This window comes from Penicillium malachiteum (assembly GCF_028827825.1).
Source record: "Penicillium malachiteum strain IBT 17515 chromosome Unknown utg000001l:1.0-8184562.0:1.0-8186909.0, whole genome shotgun sequence".
NCBI classification, from domain to species: Eukaryota; Fungi; Ascomycota; class Eurotiomycetes; order Eurotiales; family Aspergillaceae; genus Penicillium; species Penicillium malachiteum.
In genome coordinates, this window is record NW_026643094.1 from 4,828,977 (window position 1) to 4,854,763 (window position 25,787).

At 46.3% G+C, this 25,787-nt stretch overlaps 10 protein-coding genes across 10 annotated transcripts; 5 read left to right on the forward strand and 5 right to left on the reverse strand.

Annotated features, from left to right (window-relative positions):
- Window positions 1-322: 322 nt before the first annotated feature.
- Window positions 323-2,173, reverse strand: N7483_001807 (uncharacterized protein; the record flags this gene model as incomplete). Its single annotated transcript, XM_057085244.1, has 1 exon — window positions 323-2,173. One exon carries the CDS (start codon window positions 2,171-2,173, stop codon window positions 323-325), a length of 1,851 nt encoding a protein of 616 aa, XP_056951393.1.
- Window positions 2,174-3,856: 1,683 nt separating this feature from the next.
- On the forward strand, window positions 3,857-4,608 carry N7483_001808 (ATG3/ATG10 family protein; the record flags this gene model as incomplete). The annotated part of the gene is made up of 3 exons (XM_057085245.1): window positions 3,857-3,958; window positions 4,029-4,295; window positions 4,375-4,608. Coding segments are annotated over 3 exons (603 nt in total), but the record flags the coding sequence as incomplete, so codon positions are not given.
- Window positions 4,609-4,667: 59 nt separating this feature from the next.
- Window positions 4,668-5,331, reverse strand: N7483_001809 (U2 snRNP complex subunit MSL1; the record flags this gene model as incomplete). The annotated part of the gene is made up of 3 exons (XM_057085246.1): window positions 4,668-4,943; window positions 5,000-5,213; window positions 5,270-5,331. 3 exons carry the CDS (start codon window positions 5,329-5,331, stop codon window positions 4,668-4,670), a joined length of 552 nt encoding a protein of 183 aa, XP_056951395.1.
- Window positions 5,332-5,626: 295 nt separating this feature from the next.
- On the forward strand, window positions 5,627-6,880 carry N7483_001810 (WD40 repeat domain-containing protein; the record flags this gene model as incomplete). The annotated part of the gene is made up of 4 exons (XM_057085247.1): window positions 5,627-5,849; window positions 5,910-6,496; window positions 6,546-6,783; window positions 6,840-6,880. The coding sequence occupies 4 exons, from the start codon at window positions 5,627-5,629 to the stop codon at window positions 6,878-6,880; spliced, it is 1,089 nt and encodes a 362-aa protein (XP_056951396.1).
- Window positions 6,881-7,155: 275 nt separating this feature from the next.
- On the forward strand, window positions 7,156-8,459 carry N7483_001811 (lipase family protein; the record flags this gene model as incomplete). The annotated part of the gene is made up of 2 exons (XM_057085248.1): window positions 7,156-7,377; window positions 7,437-8,459. The coding sequence occupies 2 exons, from the start codon at window positions 7,156-7,158 to the stop codon at window positions 8,457-8,459; spliced, it is 1,245 nt and encodes a 414-aa protein (XP_056951397.1).
- Window positions 8,460-9,147: 688 nt separating this feature from the next.
- Window positions 9,148-11,194, reverse strand: N7483_001812 (uncharacterized protein; the record flags this gene model as incomplete). The annotated part of the gene is made up of 5 exons (XM_057085249.1): window positions 9,148-9,570; window positions 9,625-10,146; window positions 10,204-10,386; window positions 10,445-11,085; window positions 11,146-11,194. 5 exons carry the CDS (start codon window positions 11,192-11,194, stop codon window positions 9,148-9,150), a joined length of 1,818 nt encoding a protein of 605 aa, XP_056951398.1.
- Window positions 11,195-14,313: 3,119 nt separating this feature from the next.
- N7483_001813 (ECM29 family proteasome component) lies at window positions 14,314-20,073 on the reverse strand (the record flags this gene model as incomplete). Its single annotated transcript, XM_057085250.1, has 2 exons — window positions 14,314-15,000; window positions 15,187-20,073. The coding sequence occupies 2 exons, from the start codon at window positions 20,071-20,073 to the stop codon at window positions 14,314-14,316; spliced, it is 5,574 nt and encodes a 1,857-aa protein (XP_056951399.1).
- Window positions 20,074-22,022: 1,949 nt separating this feature from the next.
- N7483_001814 (uncharacterized protein) lies at window positions 22,023-23,237 on the forward strand (the record flags this gene model as incomplete). Its single annotated transcript, XM_057085251.1, has 1 exon — window positions 22,023-23,237. One exon carries the CDS (start codon window positions 22,023-22,025, stop codon window positions 23,235-23,237), a length of 1,215 nt encoding a protein of 404 aa, XP_056951400.1.
- Window positions 23,238-24,019: 782 nt separating this feature from the next.
- Window positions 24,020-24,581, reverse strand: N7483_001815 (uncharacterized protein; the record flags this gene model as incomplete). Its single annotated transcript, XM_057085252.1, has 2 exons — window positions 24,020-24,508; window positions 24,561-24,581. The coding sequence occupies 2 exons, from the start codon at window positions 24,579-24,581 to the stop codon at window positions 24,020-24,022; spliced, it is 510 nt and encodes a 169-aa protein (XP_056951401.1).
- An 81-nt stretch (window positions 24,582-24,662) lies between these two features.
- N7483_001816 (uncharacterized protein) lies at window positions 24,663-24,878 on the forward strand (the record flags this gene model as incomplete). Its single annotated transcript, XM_057085253.1, has 2 exons — window positions 24,663-24,725; window positions 24,747-24,878. 2 exons carry the CDS (start codon window positions 24,663-24,665, stop codon window positions 24,876-24,878), a joined length of 195 nt encoding a protein of 64 aa, XP_056951402.1.
- Window positions 24,879-25,787: the final 909 nt, after the last annotated feature.

The window sequence follows — 25,787 nt, forward strand, 5'->3', positions numbered from 1 at the left end:
CTTCCATTTCATTCTTCATTAGGATCATCAATACTCAGATCAAACATAGATATCTCCTAACACTCGTGTATAACGCCTGTAATGAAATCAAACAAACAACTAAACAATCACAATCAAACGAGGGTATACCCATTCCAAATCAATGTTCCAAAGACTCCAAAAGAGGGTAATATCAGCAAGAGCAGACCAACGCTAACGCCAAACTTTTCATAAACCCGAAAGAGAATAAACAAAAAAAAAGAGAAAAGACAGAATGCATCATACGAAACCCAAAATGAGCAAGACAAAAAAACGAAAAATACGCCATCGTGTGCTTTCAAGGTCAACGAAGAGCAAAAGTAGACGCTGTCATATGAAGATTAGGCTGGTGATGCGTCTTGGTCAGTTTACGACGGTAATCTTGACTCCGACTGCGGGGACGACCCCGGCAATGTGAAAGGGGATATTCCTCCTCTGCATCCTCAAATGCAGCGGGTGCATGACCAGGAGACAAGATTGTGGGTAAAGGAGGTGCTTCAATACCAGGTCTTTGACTCCAGTTACGACCACTGGTTCGACTTCGGGAGCGAGAGGAAGGTGCAGAATCAAGTTTTTCGGCTCGATTAAAGTAATGCTCCGAGGAAGATCGGCGCACTTGGGATCGGGTCTTGCTGCTGCTTTGGCTTGAGCTGGTAATTCGTTCCATGGTAGTTGATGAGCTCGAGCTGTATGTAGAGCAACGATCCGCGTAAAGAGGGCCTCTGCTGGAAATGGTTTCCTCTTTCTGGTAGATGAATGGGTATTCCGTGGTGGCCGGTACAAGATCGTTCTGAGTTGGGTATTCCGAGTAGCGTGGGGCGCATAGCGTAGATCGGCGAATTCCAAGTCGTCTTTGCGTATTGGGTCCATTTCCATCATACCAGCGTGTAGAAGTTGGATTTGGTCGAGAGTAGTTTCCTGGCTTCATCTCTTCCTGAAGACTGAGATGGCGGTGGAATTTGTCCTCTGTGACTTGGGATATCGACAATTGAGAGTCAACAGAGTTTCTTGTCCGACTTCGGTGAATGGAGCGGAGGGAAGTGGCGGAGCTGTATCCGCTATCCGACTTGCTGAGAGATCGAGAGGCAGTAGCCTTGTCCAGAACCACTTCGGCGGCACTCTTTTCCAGTTGCGTGACATCCTCCACGATGATCATCTTGTTCTCCTCAGGTTCTGTGGTGAAAACAGCCTTTCCTCTTGATGGCACAGAAATGATTGGCGATTTCTCAAATGAGAATGGACTTGCTGGGAGATCATCCGATTTCTTGATATCAGATACAACAGGAATTTGCACAGTTGTCTTTGGACACATTGTCTTAACATTCTCCAGGCCCAGGCCCTTGCCGACTGTAGATCGATCCAGGGGAATACGCTCACTGGGACACGGAGATGCAGAACCATTCACCACACGCAAAGAACCCAATTTCAAGGCGCCTAACTGGGTATACTGCGCATCTGCGGGGCTGGTGGGTCTGTGGGGGAGAGTCAGACCCAGCGGTGGTCTCTGACGAGGCGGGAGGGACCAGTTCAACATGGTGGATTCAGAATCATTCATTTCAGGCTCTCCAATTGGAGATGGGACACGTCGAATCGCACCAGTAGTCCGTCGGGTAGCCACTCCAGGACGAGTCAACAGAGACCGTCGGCGGGTGAGCGAGAAACGCTGGTTACCCACTAAGAAATGGGTATTGGACGAGGCGGCATCTTCCATGGGATTCTCATATATAACACTCTCACTTCTTTGGAGACCAAGTTGAACTGAATTCGCTCGTCTTGGATGATGCGCGGCTGACAGTTGAGGGGTTGTCGATACCACGGGCTGGCTGGCTCTTTTAACTGGAACACTGGATGCAAGAGAGCTGGTGAGCGGTAGAGGATCTGTCGCAGCTGAATCATGTTTCGTTTTCTTTGATTTTGATCTGAATGGAATCGAAATCTCTCTGGCTTTGGTGCTTGGAAACCGCTTCAACTCTGAGATCTTTGAACCCACCCAGGGGTTTTCCCACCCAATTAACCCGGATGTGAGCTCCGATTCTTCATACTCCTCGCGCGAAATTTGCGGAGAGCTAAGGGCAAGCTTCTTAGTTAATGGCTTGGATAGTCGGTTGGAGCGTCTTGTCTCCTCCTTCGTCTGGGTCGATTGAAGGTTACCCATAACGTTCTTTGTGATGGCTCTTCCTTTGTGTTGGGCCAAGGGGCAGTAGAGGGAGTATAATCTTTGGGTATTATTGTGTACTCTTCCCCGCACTTAAGCACTAGCTGAACCAGTGCAGCATGGGGGATACCCAATATAATATAAAACAACCCACAGAGGGGGAGAGGAAGTATAATGGATGAGCTAGGTATAGATGGGGAGGACCCCCAAAGTGACGTCAAGCCACGCTCTGATTGCTGGGGATCGATCCGAGCCCCAGGCTTGTACACCCGTTCTGTTTGGAATTGAGCGTGCGATTGGCGGCTGAAGGGATTCCGCGCGGAGATGATGGGAGTAGAAGGATGTTTCAGATTGGATGAGCTCACGGGGATCGGTTGGCCCGGGAGGGACAAAGAGTTAAGAGAGCAGGTTACGTCAAATTCCTCAGAGAAGCGGGGGAAAGAAGCTCTCTTCTTTTTTTCTGCAATTAATGATTGGAATTCTTTGCAGCTTTTTCTTTCTCCCTTTTCTCCGTGATGTGTGGTTATCTTGTGGTTCTCCTGATGTCTCGTGTTTGCTTCGTGTTTGCTTCGTGTTTTTCGTTGCTTTAGTAGTCGCCTACTTGAGTAGATCCTACCCAGTCGAACCAGCGAAGGGAATTGTATCAAATCTGGGGGGCCAAAAATCCAATAACAATAAAAAATAAATCAAAATTGGTTCTGTTGAAACAGGATTGAACCCTCCCAAACAGTTTGTAAAGAGTAAGAACTTAAGGTGGAGAAGGGGGAATTGAATACTAATAAAGCATAGCAAAATAGCAAAAAAAAGAAAACAAGACCGAAAGCATTCAAGAATTACCGAAAACTGCAAGCGGAAAAAGACTAGTCAGAAGCATGAAATAATATTTAATAGTATTTTTTACTATTTGATGTACATCGTACTTTGTTCATTTAGTCTGTATAGTGTGAGAGAATGATTGGTTCAGCCTTAGCCGCAAGCAGTGGTCCCAGGGTGGTAGTGGATGAAGTATAAGGTACTTAGTCATCAATAGTACATTACATATAATATACAAGTACCTTATACTTCTTCTCCTCCTCAATCGACCCACAAGGGGGGGAAAACATACTTACCACACCTCCCCTTCCCTCCGTCTTCAGCCCCTACTCAATAGATATCAAGCCACCTGATCATCCTGGATTGCTTATTCCAAAAAAACCAAATTAGAAAAAAGGGGAAACTATACACATCTATTCATATTGTCTGACAGGTGACAGTTGAATGACAGGGGAATCAGTACTTCGTACATTCCTTATGAAATCCTGTATTTCCTTGGTCTGGAACGTTTACAATTTCCCCTCTTCCCCACAGACTGGCAGCATTCTCACCAAAACCTGCATTCGGCGTGGTTGACACGAAAGCAAAGTGGAGAATGGCATTGTCCACCTTTCCTTTCCTAGCACCGGCCGAGTTCAACAGTGCATGTCAAGATCTGGTCGATCGCTGCACTTCAGCCCAAACACCCGGGGGTTGGTCAATTCGATCCGTCACACAGGTAGGCCATCTCCCTTGCCTGGTTCATGCATCTTCTTCTTAGGTCCATCACGAGCTTTTCTGGAATCTGTTCGATTTTATTTTATTTTCATTTTTTATACTTTTTTTTGGGTTGAATCTGACATAGACCTGCCATATTATGGGTTCTACTAGACATGTCCCAGCCTCCGAATAACGCGATACATGGATGTCCTCACCGACCCCATTCACCTCGATCGACATGAAGCTTACATGACACAGGAGGACGAGGATCCGGTCGGCAATGCCCATTCCCCTTTACCTATTTCTCCCATCCTGGTTCCCTGTAGGGAAACCATATGACAAGTGCTCAGATTGTGGCTTTTTCTACGTTCTTTTTCTAACCAAGAGCACACAGGAGGAACTGATTCGATCCAATCTTAAACCCCGATTACAGGTAGATTATGATATTGTGCTATCTCCCACATACCAAGTCCCCGTTTTATACTTTGCTCTGCGGTGGCTTCATCAAAATGGCCCAATAGGGCTAGATGCCGTCTATCAATATCTCGTCCCAGAGCAATATCAATCACAGGTCAAAAGTGTGGGTGTGATGGGTGGGATCAGCTTAGGCGTAAGGTTTCTCTTGGTTCATGTGTTTGATTTTTTTTCAGTTTTCGCATTAGCCCAGAAAAAGCTCATGTCTTTCGTAGTATCATCCAGATTCGGGCACTCCGGCCTTTTTCGTTCACCCGTGCAACACTGCCGACGCCATGGCTCAGGTGGCAGACGCTCAGAGCATCACCCCGGGGACGTATCTTCTCATCTGGCTCGGTCTCGTGGGTCATTGTGTGAACCTGCACATCCCACGGGAACTGGTCGCCTCGGGACCTGCCCTATCCAACGACCCTTTAGAAGAAAAAAAAACATTGAAAAATGAAAAATGAATGAACAAAAATTAATCCTTTGGGGGTCCATCCCAGAACAACTCCTTGTTTTAGTCTTATCAATCTTCATCAGATGAGGCATCCATGGATACATCACTGTCTTCCTCCATCGGAGCTTCTCCCTCATCGCTCTCCTCCTCACGAGGTCGCTTGGTACCGTGCGACTCTCCGTTCGCTTCGGTCGGCCGTGCGGGAACTGTGCCCGGAGGACCACTGAAGATTGATTTTTGAAGATCAGTGGAAACTCCGCTCTCCCCGGCGCCGGTGGCGGGCGCATTGTATGTACCACGAAGACGACCAATAACATCGGAGGTTCCCTTGCCATATACGATTTTCTAATTCGTCGTGAGCGGAATGTTTTTGAGAAGATTCAGAAACAAGTGCAACGTACCATCTGCTTGCCAAAGAACTCGAATCCTTGCAGAGCGCGCAAGGCCTGAGTGCTGGCCTGAACATCCTTAAACACGATATGGGCCTGTCCGCGCATCTTGCTGGTCTTCATGGCCACGACATCCAGCACGGTACCGTAGGTGGAGAACAGGGTGTAGAGTGACAATCGCAGATCATACTTGCGGAGCTTATCTGGGAGATTGGTGCAGTAGAGTCTAGTAGTATGGTTAGCTTTGAACTGTCACAATGGTCATTAAAAGGGCGAGCGCACGTCTGATTGGGAGCTCCAACTGCCTTGGCATCAACACCTCGGGACGCGACTTGAGAAGTCATTTTGTGGGATTATCGGAGGAGTGTACAGTCAGCTTTCCTTCTTTGCATGGGAGTACAAAGCGAGAGCTGCACTGAAGGTGAAATGGAAGCTCGAAAGAGGAATAATGGGCCAGTTGATCGATAAGTGGATCTCCAAATTGAGAGAAAAGAGCAATGCTGGGTAAGTCATGTGATGTCTGACATAATACTATCCCCGCGGCGTCATCCCCGGAGCGGCTCTGGTTACGTTTACCCCCATTCTACTCATTACCTTCATCATCGACGGTAGAGAGCTCCTCCTGTCGTATTCATCGCCATGGCCACTCCTCAAGTTCACCACCTTTTCCATGCTCCAATTGCTGATCACTCCTTTTCTTCGGATAAGCAAACCCTTGCTGTTGCCCGTGAGAACAATGTGGAGCTGTACCAATCATCAGGCAACAAGTTCTCGCTGAGCGATGAACTCAAGGGCCACGAGAAGACTGTCACCAGTGTTGATATTGCTCCGAACAGCGGTCGCATTGTCACTTGCTCTCAGGGTCAGTCAAATTTTTCTTATATCATTGTTTTACTGTTTATTAATGAGATATTGTTTACAGACCGTAATGCCTATGTTTGGGAGCAGACCCCCACTGGCTGGAAGCCCACCCTTGTCCTCCTCCGAATCAACCGTGCCGCAACATTTGTCCGCTGGTCTCCCTCTGAGCAGAAGTTCGCTGTCGGCTCCGGAGCCCGCGTGATCGCCGTCTGTTACTTCGAGGAGGAGAACGACTGGTGGATCTCCAAGCACCTGAAGAAGCCCATCCGCAGTACCATTACTACTCTGGCATGGCACCCGAACTCGGTCCTGCTCGCTGCAGGCTCCACTGACTCGCATGCTCGTGTTTTCTCCAGCTTCATTAAGGGTATTGATAGCCGCCCTGAGCCTAGCGCCTGGGGTGAGCGTCTTCCCTTCAACACCATTTGTGGTGAATTCTTGAATGACTCTGCTGGCTGGATCCAGGGTGTTGCGTTTTCTCCCAGTGGTAATTCTCTTGCTTTCACTGGCCATGACAGCAGTGTCACCGTGGTGTACCCCAGTGCCCCCGAGCAGCCACCCCGTGCTATGCTGAACATCTCCACTCGCCTGCTGCCATTGAACAGTCTCATCTGGAATGGCGAGAATGAGATTATCGCCGCTGGTCATGTAAGTTTCTAGCTATCTATGGTGTATGGAAGGTTACTGATTTCAATAGGATTGCGAGCCCTTCCGCTTCCACGGTGATGAGAGTGGATGGCAGCTTGCCGGTTCCCTGGAGAAGCAGACCGGTGATGGCTCCGGCCCTCGCGAGGAATCTGCTTTGAACATGTTCCGACAGATGGATCTGAAGGGTCAGTCTCAGGTGGATACTAAGCTTAAGTCGACCCACCAGAACACTGTGAACACCGTCCGCGTGTTTGAAGAGGCCGACGGACAGGTGCGATCTTTCAGCAGTAAGTCTCCCTTAACATTCACCTGTATCATAATATACTAATGTTCATATTTTTAGCGAGCGGCGTTGATGGTCGTGTTGTGGTCTGGACTGTCTAGACATTTGATAGATAGCCTATGTAAGGAGAAGCGACTATATCAGTCAGTTCTTCATTGTATATAAACAAATCCATACAATTGAAGTGCAAACCATTCATCTTAAACCTAAATCTGCATGCGTCCATATTTGGTCATTTGACATTCCTGAGGTCATCTGCACCCACCACCTGAACAGGGCTGTGGACAGGGATCGCGATTACTTAAGCCAAGCTTTCCCCGGATTTCACTTAAACCTTGCTAGTTCACGAGACCAACTCTCAAGTTCACCTTTAACAATGTTCTACCGTACAGGCCTCGCACTACTCTACATAATAGGAGTAGGATTCGGTGTTACAGCACACGAAAATGGAAGAACGGTCTCGAAAGAGCTATTCAGCTCACTCGAGGAGCTATCCAGACTGGTCGACATAGCCTACTGCGTTAGCACAACAGGGGTGCAAGAACCATTTCAGTGCCTTAGTCACTGTGCCGAATTTCCAGATATGGAATTAATCACAGTAAGTGCTAACCAAGAAAAACAAAAAGGCAAACCAATTCAGATCCTGATAATCCGTAGACATGGAACACAGGAATTCTATTGTCCGACTCATGTGGATACATCGCCGTTTCTCATAAAGCTGGAGCGGAGCGCATCATCCTCGCATTTCGTGGAACATACTCGATCACCAATACCATTATCGATCTTTCAGCAATTCCACAAGCCTATGTTCCATATACAGGCGAAGAAGATGGACCAGAAGGAAATACTAAATCACATACAAAATGTGAAAATTGTACCGTCCACGCTGGGTTCCTTAAATCTTGGATAAATACCCGCTCCACAATACTTCCTGTACTATCCGAAACGAAGCTGAAATATCCGAACTACTCGATATCCCTCGTGGGCCATTCTCTCGGTGGAGCAGTCGCCGCACTAGCCGGTCTAGAGATGAAGTTAAAGGGTATGGAACCCACCGTGACGACATTCGGAGAGCCGATGATAGGAAATGAGGAATTTGGCAAATTCCTCAATGAGAACTTCCAATTGGATGAGCAGCACAGCCCGGATGATACTCACTCATTCCGACGAGTAACACATATCAACGATCCCGTTCCTCTCCTCCCACTCCAAGAATGGGGCTATGCACCACACGCTGGAGAAATATTCATCTCTAAACCCGATCTTTCACCGAGTGTATCAGATATCCAATTCTGCACCGGAGATAAAGACTCCTCATGTATCTCCGGGTCCGAAAAACCGAAAGTTCTCCCGTGGCTATCACGCGAGGCGCAGTTCAGCCTCAGCAAGGACGAAAAGAAACCCTGTTCATCAGGAGATGTGGGTCAATTCGGTTCGGAAGGATCCGAATTCGTTCAGCAGGAAAAGTGTGGAACCACATCGGAAGAAACAGAAACCACATGGAGTTCCTCACGGAGTTCGAGTCAGAAACAGACTCCACTTCATGCTCGCTGGGACTGGTCTTTAATCCCGGCGCGATACCATCTCTGGGAACTTTTCCATGCTCATCGGGATTATTTTTGGAGGATTGGGTTATGTGTTCCTGGTGGGGATCCGACGGGATTTGCAACTGATTGGTAATTTATACCACTAGTGTCTTTACGAGTAATGAATGAATTTTTCTCTCTCTAAAAATTGGAATAAATGAGAAGAAATGAAAAAGTAGAATTTTTCTTATCTCGAAGATCTTGTATTACTGTATTAACTAGTTTGGTGGTTCCTGATTCAAGTCGGACTAGATTCTGAACTGAGACATTGACGATTAGAGCCAGGTACAGATGAAAAATGAAAAGTTAAAATGAAATAGACGATTGAGTATTCTATAGGCTATTAGGGAAATTAGATAAATGTGAATTCTAGTTCTAGTAGTTGAATAACCACCTTGATTGGTGAAGAATCTTGGGCGCGTAGTTGGGCGAGACGCCGTATGCAGGTGAGAATCGTGGCACGAACCTACATGAACTTACCACCTCGAGTTCCGAGTTCGTACTCCGTATAGATCTGACATCCAAACCTTGGAATTCAAGTTACATACTACCACTGGCAGTAACATTTTGAATACCTAGGTAGAGAATATTCAATATTCCAATGAAATAGTATATTCATTACAATGATAAGAAATCAATCCAAACTTGAAGAAATATAGTGACATTATACATCGATCATCAATCATGCAAAGAGAACGCAAAAAACTCGACAAATCCCATAGATATCAAATACAAATCCACCATGCCATACCAATGCCCAACAAAAACGCCCCTTAAGTAACTCAAAAACCAAAATTAACCATTTGCAATCCCTCCTGGGTCATCAAATCGGCCCACTCAACATCAAGCGTATGCCCAACACGCATCAGGCGCTCAAGTTGTCGTTCGTAAACCGTCTGCAAGATAGCTCGCGTAGTAGCTGCATTCCTACCCATTCCATCCTCTTCATCTTCCATGCCCGTCATTAACTCCATTGCCATCATCTTTAATCCACTAGCTGAGGCAGTGGCGCCTGCTAGGAAAAGTGGGAACACGAGGAAATGTCGATCAGCACGGTGCGTATTTGTGCTTTGCTCTGCTATGCGTAGGATTTCAGAGGCGTGGTGATCTATCTCGCCATCTGGGCTGAATTCTGATTCCAGACGTTGGCCGGACCACATGCTACTATATGAGAATAGATGACAGACGTGGAATAAGGTTGCGGACTAGATAAAAGATTAGTACTGGATCTATATGAATCATATGTAATGGGTACTCACCTGTTGTAGGATCTCCTGGGAGCGTCTAGGAAGTCCCTCCTGGTGCTGATGCCACCAGGCAACATCCGGAGCTTCCCAAAGTTGACCAAAAGCCTGACGCAAATCACACAATTCTTTTGAGCGGGGATGAAATTCGGAGATAGGCAGAGATTGCTTTTCACGACGAAGCTGTGCAGCCAGGAATCCCAGCTGAGCGGCTAGTTTGAACGTATCAGCGTAAAGACGCATCATGACAGGTAAACTGTCGTGTTCATCGGCGTAAATAACGCTGAATCCCTCCGCGACGGAAGGGTAAAGAAGACATTCGGATCCTGGAAGCATCTGGTGATCCAATACTGCGCGAATAAACTCTCCACTACCTGCGCCACTCAGCAAAGCGTAGAGGTCGATATGGCAGATCCACCAGATAATGAATGGGTGTGGCTCGCAGCCGAAATGCGTGCGACGGAGAAAGGAGATGTGAAGTAAGCGAGAGATGTGATGAGACCAGAGATTTGAGCCGTGAGGTTCAGCAGCGGCAACCTATTAACAGTGAGCATATGATACCAAATAAACATGAAACTATGTAGAAGAGCCTACCTCATAGATCAGAAGTAAGAAATGGGTGAGAAACAGGCCATCAGAGACAAGATCATCGTTATTACGAAGACTGGTCTGGAGAGAAGGAAAGGCTTGTTGATAGTACTGCAAAGCATCCAAATTCTGACCAGTCCCACTATGTGAGAGACTGAGAGCCGAAACCGCCATGATAGCATGAGCAAGCTAAAACAATGCATTAGTAAATGAACCCAATTAGCAATCAATAGATTCGGTTACTCACCGGAGGAAAGTGAGCAGCTTCACGCTCAAGAAAATCCACACTTAGAGTCATGCCACTGCTTTCATATCCAAACGAGTCATCCTGCTCCCGATTATGCGGGAACAATTGCTTCCAGACAACATGACGGAAATGTGCGAAGAGGGTGTTATCCTGAGTCTTCTGATCCAAACAGGAGTCCAAGTATGATATCCTGTCCTCTTCCAAGAGATCTGGAGAGGGAAGAGGATCAAACATGGGGGACAAAGATAAGGCGCAGAAAGGATCTGAGATCTCCGATGTAGGAGAGATTCTGGATGGTCTCCCGGAGGAAGGAGAACGTCGGGTTGAATCCTCGAAAGTCTTCAAAATGACCACATTGGGATCATTTGACTGATTGACCGGTTTATACCCACTGATAGGGCTGTTTGCGACAGAATTTGATACCTCGGTACTTGTCACCATGGGCTTTTCCATATCATCCGAGTATTCTGGTAGTGCAGAGAAGCTGTCCGGCACTACAACCACATGGTATGTTCCGGGACTAGACGCCTCGGCCTTTCTCTCGCGGTCCTCATCAGAGGTGAGTAGGGCAAATGCCGGAAGGGAATCGCGCGGAGAAAAGTAATCAGACCGATTATCCTCGCTGGGTGTTGGAGAAGAGACTATGCATTAAAAAAAGGATTAATCCTGTTCCAGATCAGTGGATAGAAGGGATTTCTTACGATCCCAAACATGGTTCCCTTCAGTCTTCACATCGGCCATTCGGCCCATAATCCTTGGAGTATCATCTCGAAAGGCTAGACGTGGCCGATAATCACAAATATGGCCGAGTCGAGTACATTGCTGGAATCCGAATTAGTTGAGTTTTGAGTTTGTGGCACCTGAAGCCGAGGAATGCCCTACATTGCATTGTGGATGTCCCTCATCACATTTGACTAAAGAATGTTAGTCTCGCCACAATTCTTGAGGAAATTGGAGAGCTATTTACCTTTTCGACTCTGCACGGTACCGAAAGCTCGTTAGCTCAATTCTTTGTTTTGCAAAGAAATATGGGGAGATGCAAGCTCCCCCCAAAAAAAATCACTCACTCGACATGTCCTAAGGATAATGGTAAGCGTGTGTTAAAAAGTACCGGATGTTAATCCCGTAACGGAATAGATCGGAGTAAAGCTTGAACATACCAGCAACCAGTTCTTGACCTTGGTGGCAAACGAATGCGCGGGGGTGCAACCAGGCTCTTTTCAGGTTTCCCCGCTAGCTCTTCCTTGGGGGCGATTATGGGAAGTCGCAAAGGTTTATTGGAGGCATGGCCTCGACGGTTTTGCATCACCAGACTTGTGACCGTCATAAGGCTGACTGGGTGGCCCTTTAAGCTTGTTAGTACCTAGTTTAAGTCATACTGATGTAACCTGTTACATGTATAAGCAGGCGAGATTCGAACACACCTATAGGTAAATTGAGGGGGGTGGAGATCAAGTTGGGATGAAAGACGTTAATCAGTCCCGAATTGCGGGGAAAGAATAAAACCCAATTGAAGGATGAATATCAAATGGTGAGGTAGTGAGTTATATCACAAGGGGATACCACAGGGATATATAGGTAGAGGTTTAACTGGAATGATGTTGTGTGGGGAAGGGGGGGAAGAAAGACTGGGGGGAGGATGAAGGGTTATGTAGGTTCACATCACGAGTAAGAAGAGGGTAGACCTGCAGGAAGAACCAGTGGGTTGCTGCATCACGAAAACATTGGATGGCGCAGCCCTGTTCCTATCTGGCTGGCGGGTGGCGTGGGAACCTGTGGAATCTCTTCAAGTACCGAAGGGGGGAAGGGAGGAATTGGGGAATTGGGAGGAATTGGGGGAAGAAGCGAGGCGGAGAGGTTAGAGAAGCAGTACAGATCCAAATAGGACAAGACGGGAAAAAATGGGATAGAGATAAAAAAAGATCAAAAAAAAAGAAAAGAAAAAAAAATTAATAATAATGGAAAAAATTAATGAAAAAATAATAGAAAAAATAATAGAAAACACGATCCGGTTCGTCCGGGGGAGAAAAAAAAGTGCAAGGGTTTTAGAGAAAGACCGAGACCGAAAATCAATTCTAAAGGTAGTAAAATCCTAGAAACTAATGGCATGCAGGTGCCAACCATGTGGGAAAAAAAATGTAAAATATAAAAATAAAAAAAAATGGAACTAGTCATAAGAAAGGATTCGGGATTTGGTAGTAGATGACTAGGTACCGAATAAGCTATCCGAGGGGTCTTTTTTAGGGGGGAAAAAGTATTTGAAATTATAAAACTAGGGCTGGCTGAGAACACGTTAACATTGTCCAAGTGTTAACTCGGATCCGAGTGAGAGTCCGGGAGAGAGAGAGTTCAAGTTCAAGTTTGATACGGGATAATACGGGAAAAGGATCCAGTCCTATAGAGTCTCTAAAGAGAACTAGAATTAACTAGTTTACTAGTTTAACTAGGAATAAGTGTAGAACAAGAATGAGGCTAAACAATCAGAGAACCTTGGGACTAAAATCAAGGAAAAAGACCAAAACAGATACAAAACAAAGAAAACAAAGCAAGATAACCAAAATAACAGAGTCAAAGCAAAAACAAAACAGACTAAAAACAAACCCAAAATTACGGCTGGAACCAAAACCCAATGGTCTAGATGGGTCTAGCCCCCGGCTTAATCAGTACTTATGGAACTGTCCCGAATCACTGAATCAGGGAACTCCATATGGCCCCTTTAATCCCTAGTAAAAAAAATGTTAATCTCATGGAATTCTACATAGAGGAAAAGTCCAAAGTGAAACTTTTTTGAACTAGGAGTAAGGTGCAGGAGACACAGAATTAGCGTACTTATGCCAATCAGGGTCTGGTGGCGTGGATATCTCCTTCGCTAATCAGGTGTATGGGGGTGTGTATGGGTATGGAGTATGGAGTACAGAGTACGGTATCGGATGAGTTTCAATAAAACGGAATTGAACTCCAGCCCTGAAGGGCTGAAACGGATATCAGGCACAGATAGATATTTTATTCTATTATAATTAATACATATATAATAACTTCAAATGTTATTACTTCTATATCTCATACTATCATTGATATACTCAATACTATAGTAGAGTAGTCGTCCACATATCCTACGACGATCACTTAGATAAAAATAAATATAAACACTGGAGAAAAGTGGTCCCAAGGAGCAAAAGATCGTCCAACGGATTTTCCTAACGTTCGGGTTCGGATATTTCAGTCTTAGTCTCCTTACCCAGGTGGTTCTATGTAAGTCTACCTAGGGAAAAGCTAAACTTGAAAGTGACTACGGACATGCCCGAGGGTTAAGCGAGTGGCGTTCTCACTAGCTTGCTGCAGAAGACAAAACAATGAAAAATGAATAAAAAACTAAAAAAATAAAAATAAAAATAAAAATAAAATAAAACTCGAATCAATCGCACTGTACTACTAGATTCTGACTGGCTCCGGAGCAAAGATCGAATCCGGTTCATCTACTCCACTCGCACCATAGGTTCACTTCCCCAAACCCGAATGTTATGCACCAGAAGTGAACCTAGGAATGACCCATTCAGCTGGATACATCAAATCATGAACTTTAATCAAAATCCTTCGCCCTAAAATAATAAGAAAAAATAAGAAATAAAATAATTAAAATAAAATAAAATAAAATAAATTCAGGATCCACGGTCGATCTACCACGTGGTTTTCTGGGGGGAATAGGCCCCCAAACATCTACTTTTTTTTTTTTGCAGGTGACTCTTTATTCTAAGACATACAGCTTCTACTCTGAGTCTAGTGAATCGTATAGTTAAAAAACTTGAACTAGTAGTCACCTAATAGTTCCAAAATAGGTAACCGAAGCACTCAAAATACTATGCTATGCTCTAGTCTAAACACGCCAGGGCCTCGTCAAGAATGCGCTGGATCGCATCAGATCTCTCACTCACCCTCCATCCCTTCAACACTTCTTCTAAGGTATTAGGCACCCCACGCACCGACTTACGAAGTTTCAGGTACGCCAAAATGGCTTCTGCACGGCCCTTGCGGACCAATTCAACAGCGTTCCGGTCGTGGAGGAGTAAAGTTGCGAGATCGCACATCGGACCCGCCAGAACCTCTTCACCGGGCGCAGTCCACCGATCCACTCGGGTAAAGATTGCATGGAGCTCCTGATAGACCGTGCTGACAACCTGTCGTCCGCCGTGGGTCAGGGCCTGGTCCAACGGACCGATCACCTGTCGTACGTATTCTCCCAACACTATGGTTAGGCTTAGCTGGGCCGACGCTAGGGGGTTCCCGTAGGGCAACTGACCTTCGCCCGAACCGGCCGTGGCGGGGTTCAGACATTGCAGGAGGCACTGCACACTCGCTGCAAGGGTGTCGTTGGAGTCTGGCCCATTCCCGGAATCTATCTCCATCCCGTCTTGCATTTCTTCAATTACCGATGGCACGATCTCTAATGCCTGGGGCATGAGATCGATCTTGCGAACTTGTGAAATCTCACCCAATGCTCGTAATCCATGCGGCCGGTACACGGCGTTTGCTCGCTTCGCTTCACGGATGGTGATGGTCTGACTCCACGGAAATCCCCACTTTTGTTAGCCTCTTCTCTTTTCCCAAAAACCTTGTATGAGAATATGGAACAAGCAAAAATCAAGGAAGTGACAGTTCGAAAAAAAAAAAATAAATAAAAAAAAATAAAAAAAAATAAATAAATAAAATAAAAAAAATGGAGAAAAAGGAGAAAAAAAATATACCTTCATCAGCTCACTGTCCTTCGGAGACTCCGCCCACAACGCTTTACCTTGACGGGCAAATCTAACCAGGGCTTTCAACACAACCTCCTTCCCTTCCCAGGTTTTCCCCGCTAATGCTTTAACCAAAACCGGCCAAACCAATTGTGCAGTGGAGAGATCAATCTCTAACTCCATAGCAAGCACAGCCTGGGCAATGGCACGTGCCGCAGTATGTTTAATGGCCCACCGCGCCGATTCCAGGTTGTCGGATACAAGGCTGACGATCTCCCGAATATACAAGGCGACGGCGCGCGAGCCACCCACATTATCCTGCCACGTCTTTTCGAATCCTTCTTTCACATGTTCGTCCGCATCATACTGACAAACAAAGACGAACGGGAGTGCAGCTGTGGCGAACGCCATGAAGCGGTCATTCGAGAGTTTAGACGAAGAGTACAGGATTTCGGCCGCCACAGCTCGCGTGGTAGCCTCTTCCGCATCTAGATAGAGTCTCTTGGCGTAGTCAATAGTCTTCAGGACCCGCTCATCGGATGCCAATCGCATAAGATAACCAAGTGATGTGCAGTATGACGCGCTGACAGTCTCATTGCGATCCACCACGTATTTACACAACACCTGAATGAATCGGTCTGCATAGGGTCGGAACACTAGCGTCTTCATGCTGAGTAGAACTAGAACTCGACTGCACCCCACTTTAGATGGGAGACCCACCGCGGAGCGAAGTACCTCTTCCAGTCTGGTTGCTAGTTCTGGGAGATTGGTTTCGTCCAGGTGATCAATCAAGTACCGCTCAATCACTTCCATCATTGGGGAGGTTCGGATACTCGAGAGACGCATCTTGTCGATCTCTTGTCCGGTGAGACCGTATTTGTCCGCATTTAGGTGGACGTAGTTGACTGCCTGAGGCTCAAGAGAGCTGAGGGAGCTAAGGAACTTTTCCAGAATATTGGGGACATAGGGGCGAATGAGTGTGCCGGAACTTTTCTTGATAATCTGAACAAGAGCACCGATAGCATACCCGCGAACCTCTTCCACACTAGAATCTAATCCAGTATCACTGAGGAGAAAGGGAATAGCGCTGTTAAGTAGGGTGCCCGCGCGCTTCTCTGTGCCGCTCGGTTCAAGAGTGCGAATCACGGAATTAGTGATTGTCTGGCAGAGCTTGAGAGCGGCGACGCGCACAGACTCCTTGATGTCATCCAGGAGCTTAAAAGCCTTGCCGTAGATCTCATCTAGGTACTGGGCGTATTTCTCGGGACGGCGACCTTGAATAAGATCCGCCACAGCGGCACAACTTGCTTGTCGAACACGCCACTCACGCCCCTGAAGCATGCTTTTCAGAAGGTCCTCCATGATGGCGTTGAAGTGAGTGTCGATCACGACTGTGGGATCCTTAACGAGAGCCTGCCAAATGCTGTTCATCGACCGTTGTACATTGGGATTGGGATCGAAGCGGTATCGGAAGAGCTTAGGGTAGATCTTAGGGTTCTGAGACAAGTAACCGTTGACACTGGAGTCCGAAAAGATGCTACTGATTCCGAACCGACCAAAGGCGGCGCGGTTCGTCCAGAGGGCGTTGTTAGACGCCATAGACATGAACCGGTACACAAGCGTGGGGTCACCCGCCTCGGCAGCCAGATTCATAATATCCTTGTAAGTGTTGACAGATGACCCTTCACCCGTGGGGAGTGCTCCAGGCTCAAACAGCTGAGTATCCGCAGAGACATTGCCACCACCGAGATTGGGCCCAGTCGCTGTAAACGAGTCCACCAGATCACGAACCAGATTATCCTTAAGAGATTGATCGCCGATCTCATAAACCAAGCTAAGACCATGAGCACCCGTTTCTTGTACGACCTCATCTCGATTTCCAAGAAGACTAGTAAATGTGGCTTGACACTTGCGTAGCCGTTCCTGCATCTCTGACAGGTGCCCGCAATTTTTGACGAGAGACAACAGCCAAATGGCGGAAGCCTTCCGAAGAGATGGCTTGGACGCCACACAGTCGGCAATAATCTTGTCACAGATCTCAACAAACACTGTTCTGGGCACATCTGACTTGGGAAATTCTGCATCCACATCGAACTCTTCAATAAGAGCCTGTGATGACCACCCGGTTGTGACGTTACTCAAAGCCTCACCGATTGTGAACTGCACCTCCGGGCTTCGGATTTCATGGAGACTGTACAAAGAAGCAAGGAACTCGTTGAAAAGCGAGGGAGCGGGTTGTATACGTGCGAATGTTACTGTTACCAGACCCAGAGATCTGATGGAAATGTCATTTTCAGACTTCGCATCACTGGAAAGCTTCTTATGGACTTGTTTCCAGCCATCCTCTGGAAGTATCTGCAGCGAAAGAATACCCGCTAAGCTGAGCTCACCAAGAGAGGATTCTGCGGTTCGCTGAAGAAGTTTATCCCGAGAAACATCAACAATGTCCAAAGTCATCTCGATAAATTGCTTGATTTGAGCTTCAGGAACCCTACTCAGAAGACCACGGTAGGCAAGTCTGCTGAGAAGGTAAGACATCGATACAACTGCCCCACGAACTCGAAGAGCAGCTTCACCAATAGCTGTATTCCATGACTTTATCGTATCTTGGAACAACGCGACAAAATTATTGAGATCAACCTGGGGGAGGGAAGGGTGCGACGCGAGAATTCCGAACGCTCGAGCTGCCAGTCCTTGGATATCTTGGTTGTTACTAAAGATGGGCTTCGTCAAAGACTGAGATTGAGGGAGTAGCTTCTCAACCACATCATTTGGTGCCAAAGAGCAAATCTCCACGAAGTGAACTCCACACTGTCGAAGGTTCGGTAAGTCTGATCTGACGATGCCATTCAGGATCGCAGACAAAAATGTAGAGACAGACTCCTTGGCAGTATTGCGGATATACTGTCTTACTGCAGATCGAGCTTCTTCATCGGTGGAGAGCTGCACTTCGAGTTTATAATCCCAGTCTTCATCCAAGTCAGTCGTAATCTTGGATGCCGAGAAGGCCTCCCAAAGTAAAGTATTGCGAAGAAAAGAAATGGCAGGCACAAGTGCATTCTTGTAGGGTCCGGAAAGCAGCTGTCGCGTAGAATCATCTTGGTTCTCTGAACCCAGCAAAAACTGCGTCGCATCAGCGAAAGATGGAAATTCAAACCAAGAATCATCTCGCTTCTGAGAAACTGCTGGAGCAGCCCACTTTTCATCCTTTGTTGGATTAAGAAGTCGGAACCAGTATGGATGCATTCCCTTTCTGCCTTCCTCGACGATCTCCTGTTGTCTTTCCGGGCCTCTTGAAATAGCCATGAGATCAATCCAACGAGCCACAACGTCATGGAATGGCAAGAATCGATTGGCGAAACGCACAGTGGCATACTGAACGCCGCGGACGACACTGTAGCCCGTCTCTGGATGAACATCTCCTGGCTGCAAGCTCATCTGTTGAACCAGGAATGGACGCAGCTGGGCTTGAAAGGCTTGATCGTGGCTGTTCAGCGAAGAATTAAGAATACTTCCCAATGCTTGATCAATACTAACGAAGATCTGCGAGCTGGAGTCATCGGCACTGAGAGAAGTAAAGAGCCAGCGAACGAGATCAAACTCGAAATTCTCAATGTTCTGATCTTGTATTTGGAAATCCACCTTAGGGACCAGGATGCCAATGCTTTCGTAAGCCAGTCCTCTTAAACTCAGATCTGTGGCAGGTAGCTTTTGTCCGCTAGCACCTGGACTCGGCCAAGTCTGAGATTGAATAAAGTCTCTTAAACCAGCAATCAGTTTAGGGGCAATCTGTTTCAGATCAGTGGGAGAGCCCATGCGGACAACCCATGTGGTAAATGTGAATATTTGAGTTCTTAATTTTGATGCTTGAAGGCCCTGCGCAGATCTCGCGGTATCAGACAGAAGTCCATCTTCGATCAGCTTATAAATTCTCTGTGTGTCTTCTGTAGCCTTGATAGATTTGCCTAGGACGCTCAAAACCTTCACCTGGAGAGGAGGACGAGCCGGCGGAGCACCACCAGATCCGAAATAGAGATCGTACAATTGTTGAACCACATCCGGGTTTTCAAGATCCATAGCAAATCGTTTCAAAGTCTCATCGCCCAAATCGGCAAGTCTAGAGTTGGCATCGGCAGAAGCAATCAAGGAGGGTAGGAATCGTTGAGAATCAGCAAAAGCACCACTACCAATAAATCGGAGAGCGATGACTTTGGTCTCGGTAAGATTCAGCCCTCCTGGAGTAGCGGGATTCCATGTTTCGCTTGCGGATGCACCCTTATTCAAGAATGTATACTCATCTGAAGACAAGCCGGGACATGTTGTAGCTTCTGAAGCAGCAGGGGAAAGAATGAGGAGTTTCCCCAGCCAAAGGGATAAGAACTGAGAATCCTGGTCTGACAGGCCCAAGCGCTGCTTCAGTTTTTGATCTTCCTCACTACCCTTTGGTGGCAGTTTAAACAAAGGGAGCAACCGCAGGACCAAATTGAACACAATGGCGCCCTGAGTAGCCGATGTTCCGATCTCCGCGATGCCCTTCAACAAGGGGAGGAGGATCTCAACCCGAGCATCAGAACCGAGCCGATCGATTCCTTGCTGAGCGTAGATCAAATCAAAATGCCGGACCAGTTGAGACTTTTGCTCTTTGAATTGCTTCAATAAGGCGGCGACGGGCAGTTGAATAGTGGGGGCTTTCACCCGAGTGTTGACATGCTGGCAAACGGAAATGACCTTGTTACGGACCGCCACACTCTCCGACGATAACTTCAGCAGCAATGGAGGTAGATAGGTTTGGAGTAGTGATTGAAGCTTCTCATCGGTATCCGCCATGGCAATTCGAAATTCCACCTTGCCTATCAGGCTCAGCTCACGAGCCTCGGGACTCTGTGAGTCCGCCATTATGGAAAAGAAATAAGGTCTTTGGAAAGGAATATCAACATCCGCTCGGGATATTTCACGACTGAATCAAACTCATATGACTCCTCTGGAACTTTCCACAGGCAACCATACACACGTCACTGTCGTTGTTCTCTTGGATACGCGTGGGGGGGGATGCCCTGATTAGTCAGCGATGGATCGCCCCTATAACAGACTCTTTCTGTACGTAGTAGGCGGTCTAGATGGCATGTAATACAAGTCTGATTTTCTCTCATCCTATCACTATCGCACATAAACATCTGCCGGACTCAAGACACGTGATTGGTCATGTGACCATTCTGGTTCGACCAATCAGCGTGCTCTGTTCCAGTGGGATTATGATTGGCTCAGTTCTGCCGTGTGGAGACACGACACTGAACTGGCTGACACCCTAATTTCGGCCTTGTTTATCAGGCCGACATATACATGTCAGCCAAAATAACGTGATAAACTAGGCCCAATTGAGACGGTTTTAATAGGATTAAATCCGGGCTTCTGATTAGCCGAACCAGAATGGATCACATGATTAGCCACGTGATCTACGGTCGCAGCAGACGCTTATTCGTGTAAATTAGTGTTACGAGAGAATCAGACCTGTTGATACGTCCCATTGCGACCGCCTACTGCATTAGACCTTGTAGTCTGACAATACATCACACGGGCAACTTTGTACCAGCTTGAACTTGTTTTCTATAACCATTTCAGATGACAAAATCAATTGTTAGCATGGTTACTAATTGATTTATTTCTCTTGATTGAAATTCAAAATTGGCAACTTAAATGAAAAACATAACCAAGTCACAACCTAGTACCAGTGGGCATTGCCAGTGGCTAGTATATCTTGGAATGAATTCGGAATTGTATACTTTCCTCCTGCGTTCAACATCTTATGCCGTTCGATACTATGACTTCAATTCAAGTTTGGACTCGGACTCGCTTGCACTACTCAGAGCTCTCCCGAGGTCTCTACTAGATCTGGTATATCTGGAGCTCTAATACTCAGAGCCCCAGGTCACGGTGTTATATCAATTTTTGAACGAAAATTCGATGCAAGTTGTGCTACTATTATACGAGGAACAATATCAAGACTCCAAGAGGAGCATTGGAACTAGCACCGAGTTATACCTGTGTAAGGAGCAATTCATTGAATTTGACCGCAGGACTATGAAAAGCTGCCAAGCTTGGAAGCCTTGACGAAGACGGACTAGGTAGCTGACTTGATCATCTACTTTATCAGGATGGGCCATGGCTCCATCGAAGCTCATCTCGCTGCCAGATAATAATTTTGCTAGGCTTGAACTTGCTCGGTCTTATCGCCCCTTCGACTAACGGTCAATACAGTATTGCGTCTTTCAAGTTATAAGGTTGTTTTCTTCGATCCCGCATGACGGTGTCATTATTGCTCGTGGTCGTGCCGCTTCCAAGGTTCGATTTGTCGGGGGCCAGGGATCGTGCGTCGAATCCGCAGAATATAGCCACATGGACTTCCTAACTCTTCTCTCAGCCCTCATTTCTCACATACTATCTTACCAGACGTAAAATTGCTCCATCTGATTTGTTGAGGATGGCCACCCCTTTAACTTCCATGGAAATCAGCTTCTAGCCCAACCTTTACCCAAATTGAAGGTCACTGGGCACCACGTTCAACCCCACCCTTGAACTAAGCGTAACGACTTAACCCTGGAAGTTCTAGGAGCTAACGCCCCTCTTCTCTTACTTATCTCGATCGGATCATGGCATGACTGTTGTTAAGTTGCCTTGAGGGGGTATCATACCTATCTCTCATCTAGCTCTCATAAATCCTTCATCTCTCTTTCACTATTCCTTCTCTTACTTCTCTTACTTCTATTTCTTTTCTTTTACAAATCTTCGATTTTATCTTCACGTTCTGAACCCAATATCAATCAGGGATCCTCACTGTCATCCTCAACATGGAATCACTTAAGAGTCTGATCAAATCGCGTCTTACGCGCCTACACCAAGCAGGTGACCCCTCTTCTAAGAATACAACCTCTCTTGACGCCCTCCCTACTGAGATGGTACTATCGATATGCGATTATCTTCCTTCCATCGACGCCGTTTGCTTCTCACTCTGCAACCATAGATTCCTTGAGATTACTCGGCGATACAACAACCACGTGTATGCCTGTGCTCGAGATAAGAAACACGAGATCTTGGCCAGATTTGAACGTGATAGTCCACAGTACTTCGCCTGCGATGCCTGTCACATTCTTCATCGGTTTGATTGCCCCAAAGGAGAGAGCTATGGTATTTGTGAAAGACCCCATGACAGACCCTGCCCCCTCCCATGTTGGCAGTCGTGGAAGTGGCGTGAGGCTGGGTTTGTGCTATGCAATCATAATCCGTCACGTTGGGGCCATTTCTCATACAACTTTCTTCACCTGAGGCTTGCCATGAGGAGTTTCAACTACGGCCCAAAATTTGGGATTAGTACTGATTCTCTATCCTTTACACAAGTTATTCACTACAGCCGGCCTTCCTTCTCGCTTCCAGATATCACCACACTTTACTCAACCGACGCTCAAATATGTTCTCAGCCACTGGGTCTTCATGTGAGAACGCAGAACATAGTCCTTGCCAGCACATACGAGGATCTGGTCACTCGTATGACTAAATGGTTGTTCGAGGTCGGGTCAATTGTAACAGTCTGCCAGCGCAAGGTTTTTGAAGATCTCTTCACCCCGCTACGTGTAGAAGGGTCTTTTGGAGAAAGGTACACCAATCTCACATCTACCTGCGAGGATTGCAACACGGATTACCGGGCTGAGATTATCAAATTCGACTCTGGAGTGGCCTTCGTCTTGACCAGGTGGATTAACCTAGGTCCTGGTTTAACCAAAGAGGACCCATTGTGGAAGAAACACACATTGATCTACACACGGGGTCTCGACAAAGAGCATATCCGTATGAGCCCACGCCAATGCTTTGAAGCAATCACACCTATTTGCTTCAAAGAACTGATGTCCCGCAATCTCTCACACCTCAAAGACCAGCGGTTTAAAAGCCCACCTTTTATTCCCTATGAGGAGGGATTCGGTTACTACTTACCAGAAGAGCCTCATCGGGAAAATAACTTTACTCGGTTGACTCAGAGCCTCACTCGACTATTTTCCAGGGTCAAGTGAAGGTAAAATAGCAACAACATATGCAGTCCTACTCAAAGCTCACCTTCCGAAATTCAAACATGGTCATGGCATTATCTCTCGAATATCTCTCGACTATCTCTTGACTATCTCTTGACTATCTCTTGACTATCTCTCATATAATCTCCTTCTTGCTTTTACTTTACCTCCAACACTCTTTTAAGGTCTTCTTTGAGTTGAAGATATTAACTCCTACATCTAGTAAGCTTGTAGAAAAATGCCTAGCCCTCGAGAATACAAATATTTCTTATATAGACAACATGATTATATCAATAAAAATATCCAAGATATAAAAATATCCAAGATATAAAACTTTCTGGATCACAGATACTTCAGGGCCTCTACGATACTAGTACCAGCTGACTAGTACTAATAATGGCCCAACCGTCTCCGAGTATGATAGTATCTATCTTGTTCAAATGCTGATTCTACTTCCACGAAACCTGAGAGTTTTAGTTATTTATTGATATAGTCCTACACCATGATGGAGCACTTGTGTCAAGAAGTGGCGGAAATAATCACCGTTACATTTTATCTTCAAGTGTTTGAAGGGACGTTAGACCTGCGGAGGTCAGTAATGCATAAAGTGCATCATGATACTCACTTCAGGGCTATTGTGCATGTTATTTGGGTGATTCTGCTGGAGGCATCACGAATTCATGAATAGGGCAATTGAGAATTGTGCCGCTGCCATTATTCTTACTCTGAGGACTTGTAAGTTTTGCCGGTCAAGACCGAGACAAATCTGCATTCAAGTTCCTACTCTATCCACTAGCATTCCATGGCCAATCCGGGGGTGCCCAGTCAACACCATAAACACATGGCTGATGGAAATCTGTTTGCGGTAGTACAAGTGGCAAAGTATCAAATTGTATCCCAGCTTTTATCATCTCATCACCTAGCACTCTTATATCCCAATTCACTCGAGCACGACACGAGACGAGCTCGTAGAAGATTCGTCTCCACGCGATGTTATCGAGTCGTTCCTCGACTCTTTCCCAGGAAAGCATCCTCAAAGGAGAGTCGTACCATATACCAAGCCAGATCGGTCCTTGTCCAGTCCTTCGACAAATAGACAATGTCTCTGCACCAGGAGTATAGGCTTGTGTGCAGTCGAAAGTTGGATCCGGGGTATGGGCTGGAGCTGGGGGGGCTGTGGGTGGTGGAACATTCACACCATCTGAAAACATATTGTACTGTGGTCCGGGCTGAGTTGCTTGCGTAGGATATGGGAGTGAGCCGTAGTTATAGACCTAAAAGAATTAATAAAGTTCTGATCGTGGTATTGAGGAAAGGGATTCGTACAGGTTGCGCTGGCATGGGCATTTGGTAGGGCCTCGTGCCATTGATATAAGTAACCTCCCAAGCAGGAAGATTCCCAGGATTTCTTGTTCCTATCAAATCTCAATGTCAGTCCATTGCATTCCAAAAGTTTGGGGTATCATTGGAAGCTCATTACGAAATGAACAGGTATGTGGCACATCTCTCCAGGCACAGTTCATACACGACCCTGAGAATTCAGGAGTTCCATTGACCGCAGCGACAACACACGATGTGAAGGGTCCTTCGCCCCTCATGCAGGCTTCGCAGCTGTTTGTGGTTAGAAACATTCCAACACGTTGACCCTGTGCTGCGCATCTTTGTGTCACCGAAGTTAAAGGCAAAGGTGCTCGTCTCCAGTCGACATTTCGATGAACGGGAAGCGCGGCCAGGATTTGCTCTCTAACGAAGGTGTATGTGCTCAAGTCTGGATTATTTTGGGCGTCGAGGCCAAATATCACTGTGAAATATGTTACTCGGGCTCTCCAATGAGATATCTGAGCACTGTAGGGATTGAACAAACCTGAATCTGGTAATGTCCATGGTGGGAGATCACTTGGCATGGCTTGCGGATTCATGTTTGTGGTGGATCGTGGAAGATGAAGCTCTGAAGACCCAGGAAGAGTTCAAATTGTGGACGGTCGATAAATCTGTGAGAAGCTGCACATGTGCTGTCAGCTCGGAAGAAAGACACGAATATAAAGGGAGTCACTGCATATTCCGAGTCTTTTCAAGGCAAGTGGTATCAATTGAAGGTTGGACTTGCCGAAATTAACATCCATGGATTATCATCAACACTGTAAGTTCAAAGCTTTAACGTGGAAGGAACCAACCATTGACCTTGATATGAATCTGGATGTTTATGCGACTAAATTGAATTTGAAATACTAGGTGCAGCGCCTACGCAGCGTCTTATAGTCCTAGATATCTCACCGGACATCGAATATTGTATACATGAATATGTACATTTGTATGTTATAGAGTCACGGTGATACTATTTTATCAGCCTGAGATATAAAGGCAATAGATACTTCAATGTTAGTACATAACCTTGAAAGCATGATATTCACTGATATTTGAATTACTCGTGTTATCACAGGACTTGTGAGTGTGGAAAATCTTTGTTTAAGAGAGCTTTGCATTTGAAGAAGTTTCTTGGATGTAAGAATGAAGTTACTGGAGCAAAAGAGACCTTGGTACAGCCCTGGAAGA